This window comes from Coregonus lavaretus (genome assembly GCF_964263955.1).
Source record: "Coregonus lavaretus genome assembly, chromosome: 4".
NCBI classification, from domain to species: Eukaryota; Metazoa; Chordata; class Actinopteri; order Salmoniformes; family Salmonidae; genus Coregonus; species Coregonus lavaretus.
The window spans coordinates 30805223-30828543 of record NC_139991.1 but is presented as its reverse complement, the minus strand read 5'-3'; the positions used below and the strand labels follow the sequence as shown (position 1 = coordinate 30828543).

General features: G+C 44.3%; 1 protein-coding gene across 1 annotated transcript in view; it reads left to right on the top strand.

Moving 5' to 3' along the window:
* The first annotated feature begins 2796 nt into the window (after positions 1-2796).
* LOC311128698 (GTP:AMP phosphotransferase AK3, mitochondrial-like) overlaps positions 2797-23321 on the top strand; it is a 43750-nt gene continuing 23225 nt past the window's right edge. Inside the window, exons 1-2 of the mRNA XM_084160929.1 lie at positions 2797-3090; positions 18957-19076. Of these exons, the coding sequence (XP_084017055.1) occupies positions 2943-3090; positions 18957-19076 (268 nt within the window). The 5' untranslated portion in view covers positions 2797-2942. The remainder of the gene's footprint in view (positions 3091-18956; positions 19077-23321) is intronic.

The window sequence follows — 23321 nt, the reverse complement described above, 5'->3', positions numbered from 1 at the left end:
TGCCTCCAGCTGACGAACTACACTTCCTTCCCAGTTATGCTTACACACAGGTGTTCGAGCACGCTAGATAGCTAATTAGCACAGGTAATTAGCACAGGTAGTCGCCTCTGTCTTCCGTAAACAAGCGCTGTAACATGGAGATATCGCTGTGTGGGAACACTAACCCTATAAAGGTGTGTAGTGATTTAACCTTTTTTTTCCTTTTCTTTTTATCTATGAAAGATGTTTCCAAAACCGTACCGCGTGTTAATGTTCAGAACAAATCTACCCCGGCCAGAAGATACCATCAGGAATAGATGCTAAAGGTAGTTAGCATCTATGAATGGGCTAATTTACCCCAGTGTTTTACCCAAAAGGCTCAGACTTTTCTATTTCCATCTATGCGGGTCGAGCTCCTTGGTGTCAGAGGAAGGCCCCAAAAAATGTAAAAGACTCCAGCCACCCAAGCTATAGACTGTTCTCTCTGCTACCGCACAGCAAGCGGTAACAGCGCACCAAGTCTGGAACCAACAGGACCATGAACAGCTTCTACCCACAGGGCATAAGACTGCTAAACAAGACTGCTAAATGGCTAATGAAATGGCTACCCGGACTACCTGCATTGACCCTTTCTTTGCACTAACTCGCTTGCACTGACTCTATGCACACACACTGGACTCTACTCACACAATCCCACATACTTACACTGACACCCCAACACACACATACACATACTACATACACCCACACACACATACAGTACCAGTCAAAAGTTTGGACACACCTACTCATTCCAGGGTTTTTCTTTATTTTTTACTATTTTCTACATTGTAGAATAATAGTGAAGATATCAAAACTATGGAATAACACATATGGAATCATGTAGTAACCAAAAAAGTGTTAAACAAATCAAAATATATTTTGTACTTGAGATTCTTCAAATAGCCACCCTTTGCCTTGATGACAGCTTTGCAGACTATTGGCATTCTCTCAACCAGCTTCATGAAGCAGTCACCTGGAATTCATTTCAATTAACAGGTGTGCCTTGTTAAAAGTTAATTTGTGGAATTTCTTTCCTTCTTAATGCGTTTGAGCCAATCAGTTGTGTTGTGAGGGGGGGTATACAGAAGATAGCCCTATTTGGTAAAAGACCAAGTCCATATTATGGCAAGAACAGCTCAAATAAGCAAAGAGAAACGACAGTCCATCATTACTTTAAGACATGAAGGTCAGTCAATCTGGAAAATTTCAAGAACTTTGAAAGTTTCTTCAAATGCAGTCGCAAAAACCCTCAAGCACTATGATGAAACTGGCTCTCATGAGGACCGCCACAGGAAAGGAAGACCCAGAGTTACATCTGCTGCAGAGGAGAAGTTTATTAGAGTTAACAGCCTCCGAAATTGCAGCCCAAATAAATGATTCACAGAGTTCAAGTAACAGACACATCTCAACATCAACTGTTCAGAGGAGACTGTGTGAATCAGGCCTTCATGGTCGAATTGCTGCAAAGAAACCACTACCAAAGGACACCAATAATAAGAAGAGACTAGCTTGGGCCAAGAAACACGAGCAATGGACATTAGACCGGTGGAAATCTGTCCTTTGGTCTGATGAGTCCAAATTTGAGATTTTTAGTTCCAACCGCCGTGTCTTTGTGAGACGCAGAGTAGGTGAACGGATGATCTCTGCATGTGTGACCCAAAACACACCTCCAAGCTATGTAAAGGCTATTTGACCAAGGAGCATGATGGAGTGCTGCATCAGATGACCTGGCCTCCACAATCACCCGACCTCAACACACTTGAGATGGTTTGGGATGAGTTGGACCGCAGAGTGAAGGAAAAGCAGCCAACAAGTGCTCAGCATATGTGGGAACTCCTTCAAGACTGTTGGAAAAGCATTCCAGGTGAAGCTAGTTGAGAGAATGCCAAGAGTGTGCAAAGCTGTTTTTTGGTTATTACATGATTCCATATGTGTTATTTCATAGTTTTGATGTCTTCACTATTATTCTACAATGTAGAAAATATTAAAAATAAAGAAAATCCCTTGAATGAGTAGGTGTGTCCAAACGTTTGACTGGTACTGTATGTGCACACATGCATACTGATGCTACACACACATTCACACACACAGACACACACAGACACACACACACTTTCACACGCTGCTGCTACTGTCTATTATCTATCCTGTTGTGTAGTCACTGTTGTCTACCCCTACCTATATGTACAGTAGCTAACTCAATTACCTCGTACCCCTGCACATCGACTCTGTACTGGTACTCCCTGTATATAGCCATGTTAATTTTACTCGTTATTTTTATTCACCATTCACTGTGTATTTAGGCTTATCATTTCATTATTTCTATTATAATTTTGTATTTATCTTTAACTGCACTGCTGCAGAGCATTTTTGTCTGATGAGTATTTGTCTCTGCTCATACAGGAGTAATAAAGGCCTAGTGCACTAATTTGGTAGATTTTGTTCTTCATTTTTTAATTAAAATCTATTTATATTATATGATTTTATCAGGGGGTGCTGCAGCACCCTCAGCACCCCTACTTTCTGCGGCTATGAATCTAGGGTTTATATCACAGTCATTGGTTTATATTATACATCATTGATCTTGACTGATGTGTGGATTTGAGCGTCCTCACGTGCCCTCCGTGCAGCGCAGCCAGCCCATGCAGCGAGCCGAAGCGGTTTTCTCGTTATGAACTACCTCCTCCTCTATCCACGTCAATGTTTTCAGAAAAAAAGGGCTGATTTGAAGGGACAAGCTAGGACTGCTACAGGAGACGCCCACAGTAGGCGAATGCACTATTGCGCACAGTGGATAGGCTTGGACATCCAAGGGCACTTGAACGGAAGTTTCCTTGTGTCAACGCACAAACAACAGTTTCATGGGAAGGACAATACTTTTCTTTATGTGGTGGTTACAACATTAACAACAACATTGGAAAATGGTTCTACAAAGGATATTCCGGGCGGTTATCGTGGGACCTCCGGGCTCGGGGAAAGGCACTGTGTCGGGGCGCATAGTAAAACGTTTCGGATTAATGCACCTTTCAAGTGGGGACCTTTTGAGGGCCAACATGAAAGCCAAGACAGGTAAGATTAGATCAGGGTGCAGTTCTAAACCTCTCCACATACGCAGATAACGGAAATGGCTGCTATGGCTGATGATGAAATTCTGCAGAATTTGAAGTAATGCATAATGCCTTAGATAGTTTCCTCGATGTAGTCAGATTGATCCAATTTGTTTGTGTTAGGTCTTTCTCATGCATGACCGCAGCAGTTGTCACATTAGATAGGATAGATGTTGCTATCACGTTCTTAAGTTTGTGTGATTGGCTATTATAGGGTTACTTTCAAGAACCCTAATCAATAATCATTCATAAATCAAAATGAATATGAATATATGGTTTAAATCGGCAATCAATAGTAGAAACAATAACAAAGCGTTTTATCGCCCCTGTTTCAGTAAAAAGCTGAGGGATTGGGGCTGGAGAATTTTAACCAAGAGCTGTGGATGCAGCTAGCCTTTTGGGGGCCCTAAGGCGAATAATTGTTTTGTTTGTTTTAAAGTAAGGTTCCTGCAATTCTACACATTTTGCCATGGGGGTAGAGACAATGTTGGAGTTTTCTGCATTTTGGCATGGGGCAGAGAGACATTTGAGCAGTTTAAAGCTATTTTTCTGAAATTCTACACATTTTGCCATGGGGGTAGAGACAATGTTTGAGTTTTCTGCATTTTGGCATGGGGCGGAGAGAAATTTGAGCAGTTTAAAGCTATTTTTCTGAAATTCTACACATTTTGCCATGACTTATGCCATGTTAATATGATATCTGAGTGAATGTGACAATCAATGGGGGCCCCCTGGAGGTCAGGCCCTGGGAACGTGCCCTTTTTTGTCACTGGCAATACCCCATAATATACAGATACAGTATATACCCCATAATATATACCATATAATGTAAAAAATAATGCCAAAATGTCAATGTCAAAGTGGAATGATGTCTTTTGAAATTTGAATGAATTAATACAAAAGGAAAAGCTGAAATGTCTTGAGTCAATAAGTATTCAACCCCTTTGTTACGGCAAGCCTAATTAAGTTCACAATAGCCCATAATGTCAAAGTGGAATTATGTTTTCAATTTTTTTATGAATTAATTAAAAATGAAAAGCTGAAATGTCTTGAGTCAATAAGTATTCAACCCCTTTGTTATGGAAGCCTAAATAAGTTCAGGAGTAAACATTTGCATAACAAGTCTCATAATAAGTTACTCTGTGTGCAATAATAGTGTTTAACAGGATTTTTGAATGACTGCCTCATCTCTGTACCCCACACATACAATTATCTGTAAGGTCCCTCAGTCGAGCAGTGAACACAGATTCAACCACAAAGACCAGGGAGGTTTTCCAATGCCTCGCAAAGAAGTGCACTTATTGGTAGATGGGTAAGAAAAAAATAAAGCAGACATGGCGGTGGCTGCATCATGTTATGGGTATGCTTGTCACTAGGGAGGTTTTTATGATAAAAAGAAACAGAATAGAGCTAATCAGGCAAAATCCTAGAGGAAAAGCTGGTTCAGTCTGCTTTCCAACAGACAAATTCACCTTTCAGCAGGACAATAACCTAAAACACAAGGCCAAATATACACTGGAGTTGCTTACCAAGACGACATTGAATGTTCCTGAGTGGCCTAGTTACAGTTTTGACCTAAATCAGCTTGGAAATCTATGGCAAGACCTGAAAATGTTTGTCTGGAAATGATCAACAACCAATTTGACAGAGCTTGAAGAATTTTGGAAAGAATAATGGGAAAATGTTGCACAATCCAGGTGTGGAAAGCTCTTAGAGACTTGCCCAGAAAGACTCACAGCTGTAATTGCTGCTAAAGGTGATTCTAACATGTATTGACTCAGGGGTTTGAATGCTTATCTAATCAAGATATATTAGTGTTTTATTTGTAATCTTTTTTTAACGAATGTTAAACATTTTCTTTCACATTCAAGTATTTTGTGTAGATTGTTGACAAAAAATCACAATTACATCAATTTGAATCCCACTTTGTAACACAACAAAATGTGGAAAAAGTCAAGGGGTGTGAATACTTTCTAAAGACACTGTATATGGGTCTTTCTATAAATAATGGGGCCAATTTGTGACATTGGGATCAACATTTCAAAATGGTTTGAAACAAAAATAGTATTTTCATGCAGTTCCACATGTGAGAATAATGTGGATATTGTTTTGCCTGACTAAATAGATTGTGTGCATGCATGGCGATTTTTCTGTAGGCTATGTGGCCGACTCAGCCATAAATAGTGATAGCATTAATCTCACCGTTTGAATCTCACCATTGCTGTTTTTGTAATGAGAAAGTGACCAAAAACCAGGTTCCTTTTTTAATGGAATGATTTTTTTAAAGCCAAGTTGAAGCCAACATTAGATGTTGTCGTCCTCATAATAACCGCACATGGATTTACCGCAACAGAGTAGTGCAACACCCTTCAATTAAGCGTCGGGACACAAACGAAAGTGGCCAAATCACTTACAAAAACGGATCAAAAATGTAATCGCGGATCATTATAAGGGAGCAGGAGAACTTATACATTGGCTACAATAATTACAATAACTTTTCAAGCACCAAATTGAGGAAATGTCTGATTTTCAAGGTAGGCCTATTCCAGTACTTGAATTTTTGAGCTCCAAATTCAAGTTCAAGTAGGCTACTTCAAGCCCCTTGTGTTGTTTAAAATTGCAGGTCTAACATGGAAAACAAAATGTATTTGTCATGTTATTTCATTACCAGATCATATTGTGAATAAGCCCACTAGGCTATGTAATTTGTTGTCATAATATCCAGAATAGTTAATAGGAATAGCGCTGGGTGTTGCCTTTCCTACACAATTGTGCACAGTAGACTCTGTGTCCAATCTGAAGCACAAAAACATATGAAAACATGAACTCATTACCTTGATGCTTTCTCTGTTAAATCTTACAAGACCCTGCTGTAAATCAAGCAGACAATAACAGATGATCAACATCAATTCGCTAGGGATATTGTGCATTGAAGTCCACAAGCGAAGGGAAAAGGTGAGAGGAGGAGAGCGCATAGATGCGAGAAGGAATACAACTTGGCTGCTATGAAAGTGAACTGTGTTTACGCGTGATCAGGGGTGTATTCATTCCGCCAATTCTGTTGAAAAACATTTCTTTAATGGAAGCAAACGGAACAAAACGGATAATAATTGTTGAAATAATAAGCTTCACTGTGCAGTTGTTTCGGAGTGCCTACAGAAAAAAGTGAGCGCAGATTCGTTCAATCCAAAGTCTACATGTAAAGAATATTAAAGAATGCATCAGTGATTTGTATTTCTTGCAACTTTCTGAAGACTTAATGGCATGGGAAAGCCTGTGTCTACCACTTTGTGTAGCCAGTTAGCGATGCCAAAACAGTCATTTCTAAAGGCTTTCCCATAAAACTTTCCAAATTAAATGTTAACTGCAAAGTAGGCTTACCTGGCAGAATGATATGATATCATGATTTGTATTAATCAGGTGGTCTTTTGTTTTGCAAACTCTGCTATTGCGCATGCAGTACAGAAACACCGCCAGCCAAACACCAGTCTATTGAAGTGTGCAAGCGAAAATAAAGAGCAACTATACCCTCCAAATATATATATATATATATTTTTCCAAACCTCAAAAGTGGTCTCCTGATGTGGTTTAAGCATTTTTGTGGACTTAGAACATCAATTTGTTTAGTTTTTCTATTTAAAAAAGTGTGATTTTGAGAGTGAAACCCTGAAAAACACTAGGGGAAATCAGAAACCTGGAAAAACAAAACAGAAAACTATTTTTTTGTAGGTTTTGGTGTTATTATGGCGAATAAATGTATTGGTTGGTAAGAATTCTGAGTGGCTGGTAGATTTTTTCATCTACCTGGGACAGTGGCTGCTGGACCAAAAAGTTAGTTTTTATGGCCATGTCCATAAACCAAACATTTGTTTACACCTTGTTCAGTCATGCTACCTCATTAGCTAGCTATCTAAACATTTGTTTATACCTTGTTCAGTCATACTACCTCATTAGCTAGCTATCTAAACATTTGTTTACACCTTGTTCAGTCATGCTACCTCATTAGCTAGTTATCTAAACATTTGTTTACACCTTATTCAGTCATGCTACCTCATTAGCTAGCTATCTAAACATTTGGGGGCACAGAAAGAAAGGAAAAGGGATAGCTTCTTTAGAAGATCAATGATCATAGCAATTAATTAATGACTTATCTCTTGCATGTCCTCACTCACATATTTGAGACAGTGTAGATTTTTCAATGTAATGCAGCTCAATAGGTAGTGCTTTTACACAATGTAGAAACCACCTAATATTCCACAAATTACTTTCAATGACAGGTTGTATTTACAGGTTTAAATATTAGTTTCTAGAGCACAACCAGGCCCCCAGTGTCCGGTCTGGAGTGTAAAGTCATGAGCTCTGCTAATCGGCTACTGCGTAGCAACCTAGTGGTCCACGAGCCCTGGTCTGCCCTAGAAAGCCTATGTTTTGGCCTCTAAAATGTGTTTGCTATGATCAGGTTTGATTCCAACTATTAATTATTTTAAAGTTTGCTACAAATCTAGATATTTAATAAAATAGTGATCTATTCTGACTACTACATTTGTCGTCACACAGGACCACGTGCTGACACAGACCAATCACGGGCCAGCAGGCTAGGAGGAGGCTCCCGGTTGACTCTCTCAGGCAGGATGAAAACGACTACATCGACCATGATCCTTTGCTAGTTACGGCCACATTCACCATGATCCTTTGCTAGTTACGGCCACTTTCACCATGATCCTTTGCGATTTTTTTGTGCCATTCAGCCCCTTTCAGCAAAATGGCGCGCTTCAAATTCAAACACTTCCGGCTTCATGCACGATCGGGAGTTTTCCATAGGAATAGGTGGATGACATGCCTATGATCACAACATGTGCTTCAAAAGTAGCTAGAATTAATATAGGCCCAATATGCTATATCTCAATCAATGAAAAAATATATATCTTCTGGTGCTCCTAGATTTTATGTTGTGCTCCTAGCTTTGTTAAATTGGGCGCGCCAGTGCTACCAATGTTTTTATTTATTTAGAGCCCTGGGTACGGCAGTTGAACTAAGCTATTGAAGCATTTATACGTTATATTCTTCAAGAATATTGGGAATATATCATTAATTTATAAGTCCAAAAATGAATGTAGCATCTGCCACTTTAATAGTGATGCAATCAGATTATTTTGGATGTAAGCACAAAATGCAACAGACATAGAGAGAGAAAGAGAAAAAATAAATAAATTGTTATCCACAAGATTATGCAATGAAGCATGCAATGAATGTCATTAAAAAGTTCTGAGTTCTCACACTCCTACTAAATTATTATGGTGTGGTGGTTGCTGATCATCTGACCCCTGGGGAGAAAGATGCAGATAAAAAGTTCTGCAAAGTTTTTCTAATGACCCCTGGCCTAAACATCTGGATTTCCTGTCTAACTAGTTGTTGTTTTGTTGAAGTTGCTCTTGACAACTATTACAGAGATAGTAAAAGACCTATACCTTGCAAATAAAATAATCCCCCCTACAGTAGCCAATAGTGTGTTTCTGGTCGGACTATGATAAGAGAAACAGTTCAGTCCAGTTCCACAATCATACTGGTATCTTACTGCAGTTAGGTCGAGCCTAACTGGAGCCTGAAGAGGAGTGATAAGACCCCCATCACATATCATTAAGTGGAAAGAAGAGTCATTGTGACAAAGAACAGTTTTAGTTTGAAACAATTCATACACCTGTATTTTACATAGACCTACAGCTAAGGTAAACCTGTGCACAGGTAACCTGATATTTAAACAAGCTGCTACCTGAGCTTTCTACAGTGAAGGTCATGTGGTTCTGTATGTAACTGCAACATGTTATCACACTGCTCCAGCTCTTACCTTGGCTGAAGTCCCATCAGATATGAGGACCATCATAAACTGAGGAGTAGCCTATAGCGGACAACTGACTTCAAGGACTTAATTCCCACTCTCCCTAGCTCCTTTTTATTACATTGGAATGATATGAAGGACATAAAAGGCAATAGAGTTTTCTTTCAGAACACCACGTGAAAACATGATGAAAAGACTCAGTTTTATTGCCCATACCATCTTCCACAAATCTGTGATCTAGTTAGCAGTTGAATTGTATATTTTGTAAGTACACACAAGCACAGCAAGACATGTGCCAAGTCCTCAAAGAATGCCAATAGTTCAAAGAATGCAAGCCTGTATTTCCAAAACACATATTTTCAGTGTGGAGTGTGCAGCCTCTGTGCTCTAGCCTGAGATGAGCTCCACTGAGCACAGTAGGCAATATTATCATGCATATGGGTCCTGCTGCACCGTCTATGGCCCTGCACAACCCCCTGCCCTGACTGTCAGGAAATTCCTTTCTGCTGTTGGACAAAGACCAATTAAGGGAAAGGCCGAGGGGGAAATGTATTCTGGCCTACATAGGAAATAATCTACTAAAGTTTTTCAAAACTTATTAGAAATATATAGGTAACTGCCAAAATAAAGGAAACACTTGAGTAAATGAGGGATACAACGTATATTGAAAGCAGGTGCTTCCACACCGGTGTGGTTCCTGAGTTAATTAAGCATCCCATGGTTAGGGTCATGTTTAAAAATGCCCAGTTGCCCATTATTTTGGCTACCATGGCTAGAATAAGATTTCAATGACTTTGAAAAAGGGGTCTCAAAGGAGCATAGGGGGTTTAAAGTGTGTGTGTCTCAGTCTCCAGAACCGAATCCAATTGAACACTTATGGGAGATTTTGGAGTGACGCCTGAGACAACGTTTACCACCACCATTAACAAAACACCAAATTATGGAATTTCTCGTGGAAGAATGGTGTCGCATCCCTCCAATAGAGTTCCAGACACTTGTAGAGTCAATGCCAAGGCGCATTGAAGCTGTTCTGGCGTGCCCTATTAAGACACTTTATGTTGGTGTTTCCTTTATTTTGGCAGTTACCTGTAGTTTCTTTGAGTACAGTACATATCGTAATCAATTGGAGTGATTTTGTCTTTTCTCGACTTGGTAAAGACACAGGATGTTTTTGTCCTTAATGTACATGTTATGTTATATATAGCTCTATTCTGGACAAAATAGGATTTGGTAGAATATGTTCTTACTAGAGAATACACAGGAAAGATGACATCTGAGCTGTGTGTTCCTGTGTCTCTTCTTCTGGCAGAGCTGGAATGAATACTGAACAAAAATATAAACACAACATGTAATGTGTTGGTCCCATGTTTCATGAGCTGAAATATAAGATGCAGTTTTGTCACACAACTAAATGCCACAGATGTCTCAAGTTTTGAGTAAGCGTGCAATTGGCATGCTGACTGCAGGAATGTCCACCAGAGCTGTTGCCAGAATATTGAATGTTCATTTCTCTACCATTTCTCTTCATTTTAGAGAATTTGGCAGTACGTCCAACCGGCCTCACAATCGCAGACCACGTGTAACCATGCCAGCCCAGGACCGCCACATCCGGCTTCTTCACCTGCGGGTGATGAATGAAACTGTGGGTTTGCACATCCAAACAATTTCAGCACAAACTGTCAGAAACCGTTTCAGGGAAGCTCATTTGCATGCTTGTCATCCTCACCAGGGTCTTGACCTGACTGCAGTTCGGCATCGTAACCGACTTCATTGGGCAAATACAGTGCATTCGGAAAGTTTTCAGACCCCTCAACGTTTTCCACATTTTGTTATGTTACAGCCTTTTTCTAAAATTGATTAAATTGTTTTTTTCCCCTCATCAATCTACACACAATACCCCATAATGAGAAAGCAAAAACAGGTTTTAGAAATGTTTGAGGAGTACACCATATCAGTCACTGGCTTCATCAATAAGTGCATCGATGACGTCATCCCCACAGTGACCATACGTACATACCCCAACCAGAAGCCATGGATTACAGGCAACATCCGCACTGAGCTAAAGGGTAGAGCTGCCGCTTTCAAGGAGCGGAACTCTAACCCGGACGCTTATAAGAAATCATGCTCTGCCCTCTGACAAACCATCAAACAGGCAAAGCTTCAATACAGGACTAAGATTGAATCTTACTACACCGGCTCTGATGCTCGTCGGATGTGGCAGGGCTTGCAAACAATTACAGACTACAAAGGGAACCACAGCTATGAGCTGCCCAGTGACATGAGCCTATCAGACGAGCTAAATCACTTCTATGCTTGCTTCGAGGCAAGCAACACTGAGGCATGCATGAGACCATCAGCTGTTCCGGACGACTGTGTGATCACGCTCTCAGTAGCCGATGTGAGTAAAACCTTTCAACAGGTCAACATTCACAAGGCCGCAGGGCCAGACGGATTACCAGGACGTGTACTCCAAGCATGTGCTGACCAATTGGCAAGTGTCTTCACTGACATTTTCAACCTGTCCCTGACTGAGTCTGTAACATGTTTCAAGTAGACTGCCATAGTCCCTGTGCCCAAGAACACTAAGGTAACCTGCCTAAATGACTACAGACCTGTAGCACTCACGTCTGTAGCCATGAAGTGCTTTGAAAGGCTGGTCATGGCTCACATCAACACCACTATTTCAGAAACCCTAGACCCACTCCAATTTGCATACCGCCCCAACAGATCCACAGATGATGCAATCTCTATTGCACTCCACACTGCCCTTTCCCACCTGGACAAAAGGAACACCTACGTGAGAATGCTGTTCATTGACTACAGCTCAGCGTTCAAAACCATAGTGCCCTCAAAGCTCATCACTAAGCTAAGGACCCTGGGACTAAACACCTCCCTCTGCAACTGGATCCTGGACTTCCTGACGGGCCTCCCCCAGGTGATAAGGGTAGGTAACAACACATCTGCCACGCTGATCCTCAACACGGGGGCCCCTCAGGGGTGCGTGCTCAGTCCCCTCCTGTACTCCCTGTTCACCCATGACTGCATGGCCAGGCACGACACCAACACCATCATTAAGTTTGCCGACGACACAACAGTGGTAGGCCTGATCACTGACAACGATGAGACAGCCTATAGGGAGGAGGTCAGATACCTGGCTGTGTGGTGCCAGGATAACAACCTCTCCCTCAACGTGACCAAGACAAAAGAGATGATTGTGGACTACAGGAAAAAGAAGAGGACCAAGCACGCCCCCATTCTCATCGACGGGGCTTTAATGGAGCAGGTTGAGAGCTTCAAGTTGTGTCCACATCACCAACAAACTATCATGGTCCAAACACACCAAGACAGTCGTGAAGAGGGCACGACAAAGCCTATTCCCCCTCAGGAGACCGAAAAGATTTGGCATGGGTCCTCAGATCCTCAAAAAGGTCTACAGCTGCACCATCGAGAGGATCCTGACTGGTTACATCCCTGCCTGGTATGGCAACTGCTCGGCCTCCGACCGCAAGGCACTACAGAGGGTAGTGCGTACGGCGCAGTATATCACTGGGGCCAAGCTTCCTGCCATCCACGACCTCTATACCAGGCGGTGTCAGAGGAAGGCCCTAAAAATTGTCAAAGACTTCAGCCACCCTAGTCATAGACTTCTCTCTGCTACCCCACGGCAAGCGGTACCGGAGTGCCAAGTCTATGTCCAAAAGGCTTCTTAACAGTTTCTACCCCCAAGCCATAAGACTGCTGAACAGCTAATCAAATGGCTACCTGGACTATTTGCATTGACCCCCCCTCTTTTTATACACTGCTGCTACTCGCTGTTTATTATCTATGCATAGTCACTTTACCCCTACCTACATGTACAAATTACCTCAACTAACCTGTACCCCCGCACATTGACTCGGTACCGAGTCTATATAGCCTCGTTATTACTTTTTATTTTATTTTTGACTTTAGTTTATTTAGTAAATATTTTCTTTACTCTATTTCTTGAACTGCATTGTTGGTTAAGGGCTTGTAAGTAAGCATTTCACGGTAAGGTCTACACCTGTTGTATTCGGCGCAAGTGACAAATACAATTTCATTTCATTTGGGTTGGTGGTGGTGGTGGGGGGGTGGCTACGCAGACATGCGAGCAACTGCGGCCCCTCATGATGAGTTCAGATTTTTTGTGGTCCCCGCCCTCAGTTGTAGAGCATGAACCTGCAGGAGCGAGTCACTGCTTTGATGTTTCCATCAAAAGCTGTAAGCACCTACACATTGATGAAATGTTGTCTTGTTTGGAGGCAGAGCTCATTAAAATATTAGCCATTGTGTAGAATTATACCCAAATATGCAAAGGAGGATATTACATATTTATACCTTTGTGTACCTATTTAGGATACATTACCATGAAGAGAATGACTTTCATATCCATAATTATGAATTTCTGTGTACTACAGATCAGGGACATATGATGAAATTCCGTTACCGCAGACATAAAAAAAAACTGAGGAAGATTTTACTGAAATTCTGTTACCAAACCTTGCATCTGCACAGTTCTTCCAAAAATGTATTTTTGGAAAATGTTCAGTGTAAATTGTTAAAAGTAGTCCTTGTGTGATGCGGGATTTGAAGGAGTCAGGCGCAGGAGGGTAAATCACAGTATACAGAGTTTATTCCGTAATCCAGCGTAACCAGTCCAGTGCGCAAAACAGGTGCACTTGAACAAACATGGCGACAGGGAAAATACCCCGGCAATACAAAATACTGAGCTCAACCGAGCTACTAATCCTCACAATGAACAATCACCCACAAGGACAAGGGGGCAGAGGGAACACTTAAACACATACTAATGAGGGGGATATGAACCAGGTGTGTGTAATAGACAAGACAAGACAAATGGAATGATGAGATATGGAGTGGCAGTGGCTAGAAGGCCGGTGACGACGAATGCCAAAGCCAGCCCGAACAAGGAGGGGAGGCAGCTTCGGAGGAAGTCGTGACAGTACACCCGCCTTGACGCGCAGCTCCAGCAGCGCGCCGACCCCGGCCTTGGGGACGGCCAGGAGGACACGGAGCAGGGCGAGCCAGATGGCAACGGTGGAAATCCCGCAACAGGGAGGGATCGAGAATATCCCTCACCGGGACCCAGCACCGTTCCTCCGGACCGTACCCCTCCCACTCCACGAGGTACTGAAGGCCCCCCATCTGACGCCTCAAATCCAGGATGGAACGGACAGAGTACGCCGGGGCCTCCTCGATGTCCAGAGGAGGCGGAGGGACCTCCCGCACCTCAGACTCCTGGAGCGGACCAGCCACCACCGGCCTGAGGAGAGACACATGAAACGAGAGGTTAATACGGTAATCATGGGGGAGTAATAACCTATAGGTAACCTCGTTGATTCTCCTCAGGACTTTGAACAGCCCCACAAACCGCGGGCTCAGCTTCCGGCAGGGCAGGCGGAGGGGCAGATTCCGGGTCGAGAGCCAGACCCGATCACCCGGTACGAAGACCGGGGCCTCACTGTGGTGGCGGTCAGCGTTGGCCTTCTGACGACGCACGGCGCGTTGGAGGTGGACGTGGGCAGTGTCCCACGTTTCCTCCGCGCGCCGAAACCAGTCATCCACCACAGGAGCCTCGGTCTGGCTCTGGTGCCACGGTGCCAGAACTGGTTGCTCTGGTGCCATGGTGCCAGAACCGGTTGGTAACGTAAAACACATTGGAATGGCGTTAGGTTAGTGGAGGAGTGATGGAGAGAGTTCTGGGCATATTCGGCCCATGGCAAGAACACCGACCACTCCCCCGGCCGGTCCTGGCAGTAGGACCGCAGGAACCTACCCACATCCTGATTTACCCGTTCCACCTGCCCATTAGACTCGGGGTGGAAACCAGAGGTCAGGCTGACCGAGACCCCCAGACGTTCCATGAATGCCTTCCAGACCTTGGATGTGAACTGGGGACCTCGGTCAGACACTATATCCTCTGGTACCCCGTAGTGCCGGAAGACGTGTGTAAACAGGGCCTCCGCAGTTTGCAGGGCCGTGGGGAGACCGGGCAGAGGAAGCAGGCAGCAGGCCTTGGAAAAGCGGTCCACAACGACCAGGATGGTGGTGTTACCTTGGGAGAGGGGAAGATCGGTAAGGAAATCAACACTCAGGTGAGACCATGGTCGTTGTGAAACTGGTAAAGGTTGTAACTTACCCGCTGGGAGGTGCCTCGGTGCCTTACTCTGGGCGCACACAGAGCAGGAGGAGACATACACCCTCACGTCCTTAGCCAAGGTAGGCCACCAGTACTTTCCGGTCAGGCAGCGCACTGTACGACCGATACCTGGGTGACCAGAGGAGGGTGACTTGTATGCCCAGTAGATCAGACGGTCACGGATAAGAGCAGGCACGTACTGCAGCCCAGCTGGACACTGAGGTGGAGATAGCTCTGTGCGTAACGCCTGCTCTATATCCGCGTCCATCGCACATACTACCGGCGCCACAATGCAGGAGGCTGGGAGTATGGGGTTGTTGTCTCTGGGCCTCTCCTCTGTGTCATACAGCCGTGACAATGCGTCTGCCTTCACGTTCTTCGTACCCGGGATGTATGATAGTGTGAAATCAAACCGGGTGAAGAATAGGGCCCACCTGGCCTGGCGAGGATTCAGCCTCCTCGCTGCCCGGATGTACTCCAGGTTACGGTGGTCTGTCCAGACAAGGAAAGGGTGTTTCGCCCCTTCGAGCCAATGCCTCCACATGGTCAGGGCTCGGACAACAGCCAACAGCTCCCGATCACCAACGTCGTAGTTCTGCTCCGCCGGGCTGAGCTTCTTAGAGAAGAAGGCACAGGGGCGGCGCTTGGGTGGCGTGCCCGAGCGTTGAGATAGGACAGCGCTTATCCCTACCTAGGACGCATCCACCTCCACTACGAACGGTAGTGATGGATCGGGGTGGGCCAGTACCGGGGCTGAGGTGAACAGACCCCTCAGGTTACTGAAGGCCCTGTCAGCCTCAGCAGACCAGCGGAGCCGGGACGGCCCACCCTTCAACAGAGATGTAATGGGAGCTGCGACCTTGCTAAAGCCCCGGATAAACCTCAGATAGTAATTGGCGAAGCCAATAAAGCGCTGCACCTCCTTAACCGTGGTTGGAGTCTGCCAATTACGCACGGCTGAAATGCGATCTCCCTCCATCTCCACACCTGAGGTATCCGAGGAAGGAGACGGACTGCTGGAAAAACAGACACTTTTCTGCCATGGCATAAAGGTTATTTTCCAACAGTTGGGCCAGCACTCTGCGAACCAGGGACACATGCTCGGCGCGCGTAGTGGAATACACCAGAATGTCATCGATGTAGACCACTAAACCGTGACTAAGCATGTTCCGAAACACCTCGTTCACAAAGGACTGGAAGACGGATGGAGCATTCATCAAACCGTACGGCATCACCAGGTATTCGGAATGCCCCGTGGTTGTGCTGAATGCTGTCTTCCACACATCCCCCTCTCGGACACACACCAGGTGGTACGCACTCTGGAGATCTAATTTGGTGAAGAAGCGCGCCCCATGCATTGACTCGATCACTGAAGGAATGAGGGGGCGAGGATAACTAAATCGTATCCTTGTTCAGTGATAGATAATCAATGCAAGGGTGCAGACTGACGTCTTTCTTCTTCACAAAAAATAAACTTGAGGAGGCGGGTGAAGTGGAGGGACATATAAACCCCTGGCACAGGGACTCGGTGACGTATGTTTCCATAGCCTCCGTTTCAGCCTGTGACAGGGGATACACATGAATCCTGGGAGGCACAGCGTCTACCCGGAAGTTTATTGCGCAATCCCCCGCCCGATGAGGTGGTAACTTGGTCGCCTGCGTTTTGGAAAACGTGTGCGCCAAATCGAGGTATTCGGGGGGAATGCGCACAGTGGAGGTACTGTCTGGACTTTCCACCGTGGTTGCACCAACGGAAACACAGAGACACCTACCTTGACACTCTCGCGACCACCCCGTGAGAACCCTCTGCGGCCATGAGAATGTGGGGTTGTGGCGTGCTAACCAAGGGATACCTAGTACCACAGGGAAAGCAGGAGACTCAATAATGAAAAAACGTGACTTGCTCGCAATGAGTCTCGTGGGTAACCATGGTGATTGGTGCGGTAACTTCCCTAATATACCCAGACCCTAATGGTCGACTGTCAAGTGCTCTGATGGGGAGTGGAATGGATAGGGGATCCAATTAAATGCCTAGACTGTGTGAGAATGCCCTGTCCATAAAGTTCCCAGCTGTGCCTGAATTGACTAGCGCCTTACACTGGGGAACTACAATGTGATCAGGAAAGTGGATGGGTAGGGTACAGTGCGCAGCAGAGGGCTCTGAACAAGTGTGGGTGATCGATACCTGGGGTGATGTGAGAGTGCCCTGCCTGCCACCTCTAGACCCAAAAGAACGCTGATGACATCGTGCGGTGTAATGTCCCTTCGTGCCACCAGAGTGACACTGGCGCTGTCGTCCTCCGCTCTCTCGGATCACGGCTCCACCCAGCTCCATCAGCTCGTGATCCGAGTCGGCCGGGGTTGGAACGGGCAGATCCCCTCCAGGACGTCCTCTGGCCGCCAGCAGGTTGTCCAAACGGATGCCCATGTCCACCAGTTGCATGAAGGACAACATGGTGTCCCGGCAGGCTAGCTCCCTTCGGACGTCCTCCCGCAGATGGCCCCGGAAGTGGTCGATAAGGGCCCGCTCGTTCCACCCGGACCCAGTTGCTAGAGTCCACAACTCCAAGGCGAAGTCCTGCGTAGTCCTCGTCCCCTGCCTCAGGTGGACCAGCCGCTCGCCCGCCTCTCGACCTTTGGGTGGGTGAAGACAGCCCGAAAGAGGCGAGCGAACTCCCCGTAGTTGTCCAACGAGGCTCCTCCTTTGTTCCAGACCGCGTTGGCCCATTCCAGGGCTTTCCCCGAGAGGCAGGAGACGAGGGCGGACACCTTCTCCCGCTCCAATGTGGCCGGGCTGATGCTGGAGAAGTAGAGCTCCAATTGGAGGAGGAATCCCTGGCAGAGAGCAGCTGTCCCGTCGAACTCCCGTGGTCGGGATATATGGATCCCTCTGGGTGCTGGGGTGTGGGTGGCTGGATCCAGTTGCCCAGCTGGTCTCGACAGATCGGGTCCTCTCCTCTCCAGGCGTTGGACGACCTGGAGAACCCGATCCATCGCTTCTCCCAAGCTGGCTAGCATTGTTGAATGCTCCTGGACCCGTGCCACGACTCCAGGCATGTGCTCCTCTCCCGCTGACTCCATAGTGGGTGGGTGATTCTGTGATACGTGATTTGAAGGAGTCAGGAACAGGAGGGTAAATCACAGTATACAGAGTTTATTCCGGAATCCAGCGTAACCAGTCCAGTGCGCAAAACAGGCGCACTGGAACAAACATGCACACAGGGAAAATACCCCGGCAATACAAAATACTGAGCTCAACCGAGCTACTAATCCTCACAATGAACAATCACCCACAAGGACAAGGGGGCAGAGGGAACACTTAAACACGTACTAATGAGGGGAATATGAACCAGGTGTGTGTAATTGACAAGACAAGACAAATGGAATGATGAGATATGGAGCGGCAGTGGCTAGAAGGCCGTTGACGACGAACGCCGAAGCCAGCCCGAACAAGGAGGGGAGGCAGCTTCGGAGGAAGTCGTAACACCTTGTGCATAGAGTTAGACTATGGTTTGTTAAACTTTGAAATCAATGGTTTTTGTTTGGCATACATTTTAAGTGAAAAATCTGAGTCTCGTCGCAATTCCGTTAGTGTGGAATTGCCCATGACAGCTTTCTGTTTTATCCTTGCAGAATTGGGTCTTCTGAGATAATAAATTGTAAAGATGACAGCTCTGATCCTTGTGTTTTTCTGTCTCCTCTCCGGACTCCTGCAGAGCTGGGTCTTCTGATGAAGTGCATAATGTGTATATGTTTAAATAGTAAAGATCACAGCTCTGTGCTTTATCTTCCACTGTGTCTCCTCTCCTTGCAGAGCTGGGTCTTCTGATGAAGTCATGCATCGACCAGGGTCAGCTGGTACCTGATGATGTCATCTCCCGTCTCATCCTGACAGAGATGAGGAACATAGACCAGAGCAGCTGGCTGCTGGATGGTAAGCAGTAAGCACCTGCACCACACTAATTACACCAACAGATAGAGGGGATAAAAATGGGGAAAGATAGAAAAAGGTTATAATAATAAATATAGCTCCGAGCACCAATGAACGGGGTTCACAGGATTACAGAAAGGACACAAGATCAGTTGAATAACAAAGCAAGCACTCTATCATGTGAAAGCATTATTATGTTTATCTCTCAATACCACATGGATGACACAAGTGAAGTTTAGACTAGTACTGTAGGTTGGTTATCTTTGAATGCAGCATCTAATCATTCCATGGTTCATGAGAAGAAGATTTTTAAGCATTAGCATATGTGCTAACATGCATCTATAGGTACACATGAGAAGAAGATTTTTAAGCATTAGCATATGTGCTAACATGCATCTATAGGTACAGTGCGGCCATATTTGAATTCAGCAACAATTTTTTATCTAAACCATTAAAGACTGAGGTAATGAGTCTAAATACAAAAGCTGGAGTGAATCTGATGTATGGTTCATGAGAAGATGATTGCAGATGATTTTGAGCAAAGAATGAGTTGTTAATAGTTTCCTTGTTTTTTGAAATATCAATACCAAATTCAGTGTGGTTCATCTTAGGGACATCCATGATAGCGATAACAAACTTCAAGTTGATAGGACACTGTGGAGTGGATTTACAGTGGTTTAAATGGACACGTAAAATCATATTTTTGATTAGTAAATAACTCAGCCATCTTTTGATCAATCCCTTAGCTTATATCGAACTTTTAGGTAGTCTGGGTAACAGTCTTTTTAGCTAATGTTCCACTCCTTGCCACTCCTGTCATTTGCCAAAGAGACTGGCCTTTCGGCAGTCTCATTGTTCAATATGCAGCCGGATTTACGGCGCAGTTGCTGATTGGTAGTTGGAAACAACATTAATGTTAAACATAAACATGTGTGCAAATTCGATAGAAATATAGAATTTTAAGAACAACAATAAACAATACCGTTACGACCTGCTGCGGTCACTCCCTTGTGAGAAGGTAGTGTCAATGCAGGATCATGTTAAAAGTGGCTGGAGAAGACTAATGAGAGACAGAAATAATGATAAGGAAAATATTAGCCTACAAGATTCAATCGCGCTACGTTTGCTTCAGTTGCATCCCATTAAAACTGGCACCTGTTGTCATTCCTCGCACTTGCTGATCATCATGACTTTCTTACATTTGTTACATTTTGTTATGCTCATTTCAGTTATATTATTTGTCCCTCCTCTCTTATTAAGATATGGAGTCCAGACAGGCTACTTTAGGATTGCCTAATTTCTGAATGGAAATTACTTTTCCAAACTGCCCCCTCTAATTCTTTTTTAAATTCAATTAAGTCTATGATGGAAGCCTGGTGGTTTTTATTCTAGGCTTGAAGATATTTCAACATCATGTCTAGACGATAAAATGCTGCACGATCACTCATGCTGGGCTGCCAAATGTGTAGGTGTCCCCATAGGCCTAATATGTGATCATAATCATTATTTAGTGATCTACGGCAGACGTCCCTCCTAATGAAAAGGCTCCCCATCCTGCTGATGTGAGCTGCTGGAAAGCACACTTGCACTTGATCAAATCAAATCAAATCAAAATGTAAAGCCACATGCGCCGAATACAACAGGTGTAGACCTTACAGTGAAATGCTTACTTACAAGCCCTTAACCAACAATGCAGTTTTAAGAAAAATAAGTGTTAAGTAGAAAATAGATAAGTAAATAATAACAGTAGGGAGGCTATATACATGGGGTACCGGTACAGAGTCAATGTGCGGGGGCACCGGTTAGTCGAGGTAATTGAGGTAATATGTACATGTGGGTAGAGTTAAAGTGACTATGCATAGATAATAAACAGAGTAGCAGCAGCGTAAAATAAGGGGTGGGGTCAGGTGGGGGTGACAATGCAAATAGTCCGGGTAGCCATGATTAGCTGTTCGGGAGTCTTATGGCTTGGGGGTAGAAGCTGTTAAGAAGCCTTTTAGGCCTAGACTTGGCGCTCCGGTACCGCTTGCCGTGCGGTAGCAGAGAGAACACTCTATGACTAGGGTGGCTAGAGTCTTTGACAATTTGTAGGGCCTTCCTCTGGTATAGAGGTCGTGGATGGCAGGAAGCTTGGCCCCAGTGATGTACTGGGCCGTACGCACTACCCTCTGTAGTGCCTTGCGGTCAGAGGCTGAGCAGTTGCCATACCAGGCGGTGATGCAACCAGTCAGCATGCTTGATATGCGTTTATGGATTAGAAAGTGAACTTGCCATTTCCAAAAAGGAGCTCAGTGGGGAATTGGGGATTCCCAGCTTTGCGATCTGTTGCTTACGTCAACTGCCAGGGTTTCATTAAATAGGCCTAGGCACTATACTTTTTTATTGCACATTTAATTAACCCTCATACTACCGACTGGGGTTATTTTGACCCCAGAGGCATATTTTTTATCATAGCCCAAAGTTGGTCCATTCAAATTTTTCATGACTTTGTCAATCAACTTGTTCTTAATACATCAAAATAATTGTTCAGTGTTTCTGTATCAATATGGACTTTAAAATAATGTTAGTCCTTTGAGGTCATTTTGATCCCAGCTAAAAACACCTCATTCCTCTTATAGTAATTTGATAGATAGGACCTTTCTTTGAATCTAGGTTTCACTGGAGACATAATAACAAGATATCCATACCACCAAAGGGTGGAGGAGGACCTGTATCAGTGATTTTGACCAGATAGACAGATCACCTGCAGAGATATAGCAAAATGACCCCAGTTGGTAATCATGTATGCAAAATATGTTGGTAGAATGAGGGTTAAACTGACTCATTTGGCGATGTTCAGCTTCAATTAATTGGCACAAAACGTGCGTCAGACAAAATATATTTTGCCAAACTTAACATGTTTAAAAAGTTTCAAGTTGATTGGCCTTTTTGGAGTGGATTTATAAAGGATTTAAATGGACAGGTAAAATCTGATCTCCTGATTTATCAATAACTCAGCAATATCTTAACCAATCCCTTATTTATTTTTATACACCCAAAACCACTCATTCCAATAATTTACAGTGTAACACTAATATGTGAGAATAATATTTTTTGTGAACAAATGTTTCATTTTGTCATTATAATAAGGTTGGTAGCAACATGGTGGTTAAGAGCGTTGTGCCAGTAACCGAAAGGTCGCTGGTTCTAATCCCTGAGCCGACTAGGTTCTAACCCTAATTGCTCCTGTAAATCGCTCTGGATAAGAGCGTCTGCTAAATGACAAAAAATAAAAAATAAAAAGTGAAAATCGTTGCGGAAATCTGTTGCAGCTCAAGTCGACTACAAAATCCACAATGCAATGCTCCAGTTGTCTTGATAGATGCGAAGGGTGAACACCTTTAGTTGGCTCTCCCTATTTTCAGTTGTAAACAAACAATCCTTTATCAGATTTCCCTGATTTTGTTTTGCTCCACCTTTTTGGTTTGCTTCCTGTCTTTAAGATTGATGTGTGTTTTCCTTTTGTTTGCTTCTTAGTGGACGCTCATGGTGGGTGTCTTTTAGGTCCCAGTTCTTGCTAGTCAACTTTCAGTGGAACCCCTCCTGTTTCGTTTTGGTTATTGTCAGTGACTCTTTGTTAGTTCCCACTTCTGTTTGAGCGACAATTCGATTTTTTTTTTTTTGGGGGGGGGCGGGCGTAACAAATCTCACCATGATCAACCTGCAGATCGATGTGAGACATTCACAACGGCACCATGCAATGCACCCTGGACTGAAGAGGCAGACAAATAGGAGAAATGTGTTTGAGACATTCACAACGGCACCATGCAATGCACCCTGGACTGAAGAGGCAGACAAATAGGAGAAATGTGTTTGAGACATTCACAACGGCACCATGCAATGCACCCTGGACTGAAGAGGCAGACAAATAGGAGAAATGTGTTAGACCCTCGGTTAAATTACAAATTTCTCGAGGTAGGAATATCGCAAAAAATATGATTTTATATGATCAATGTCTCCTTCGACAGAAGACAACCTCCTGCATTATGACATTGGCCAGTATTGAAATCTGACATGTATGGTAGACGTTTTTGCGATCTAAAAGTCATATTCCTATTAATTTCCAGTGTAGTGAAAGCGGCATTATCGCAATGCTACGTCATACCGGCTGAATTTCTGCCTGCTTGAACGGCAATAGCTCAGATACACATGAAAATATTGAATGACCCAGGGAATCGATAGAACATCGCTCAGAGATGCACAACAACA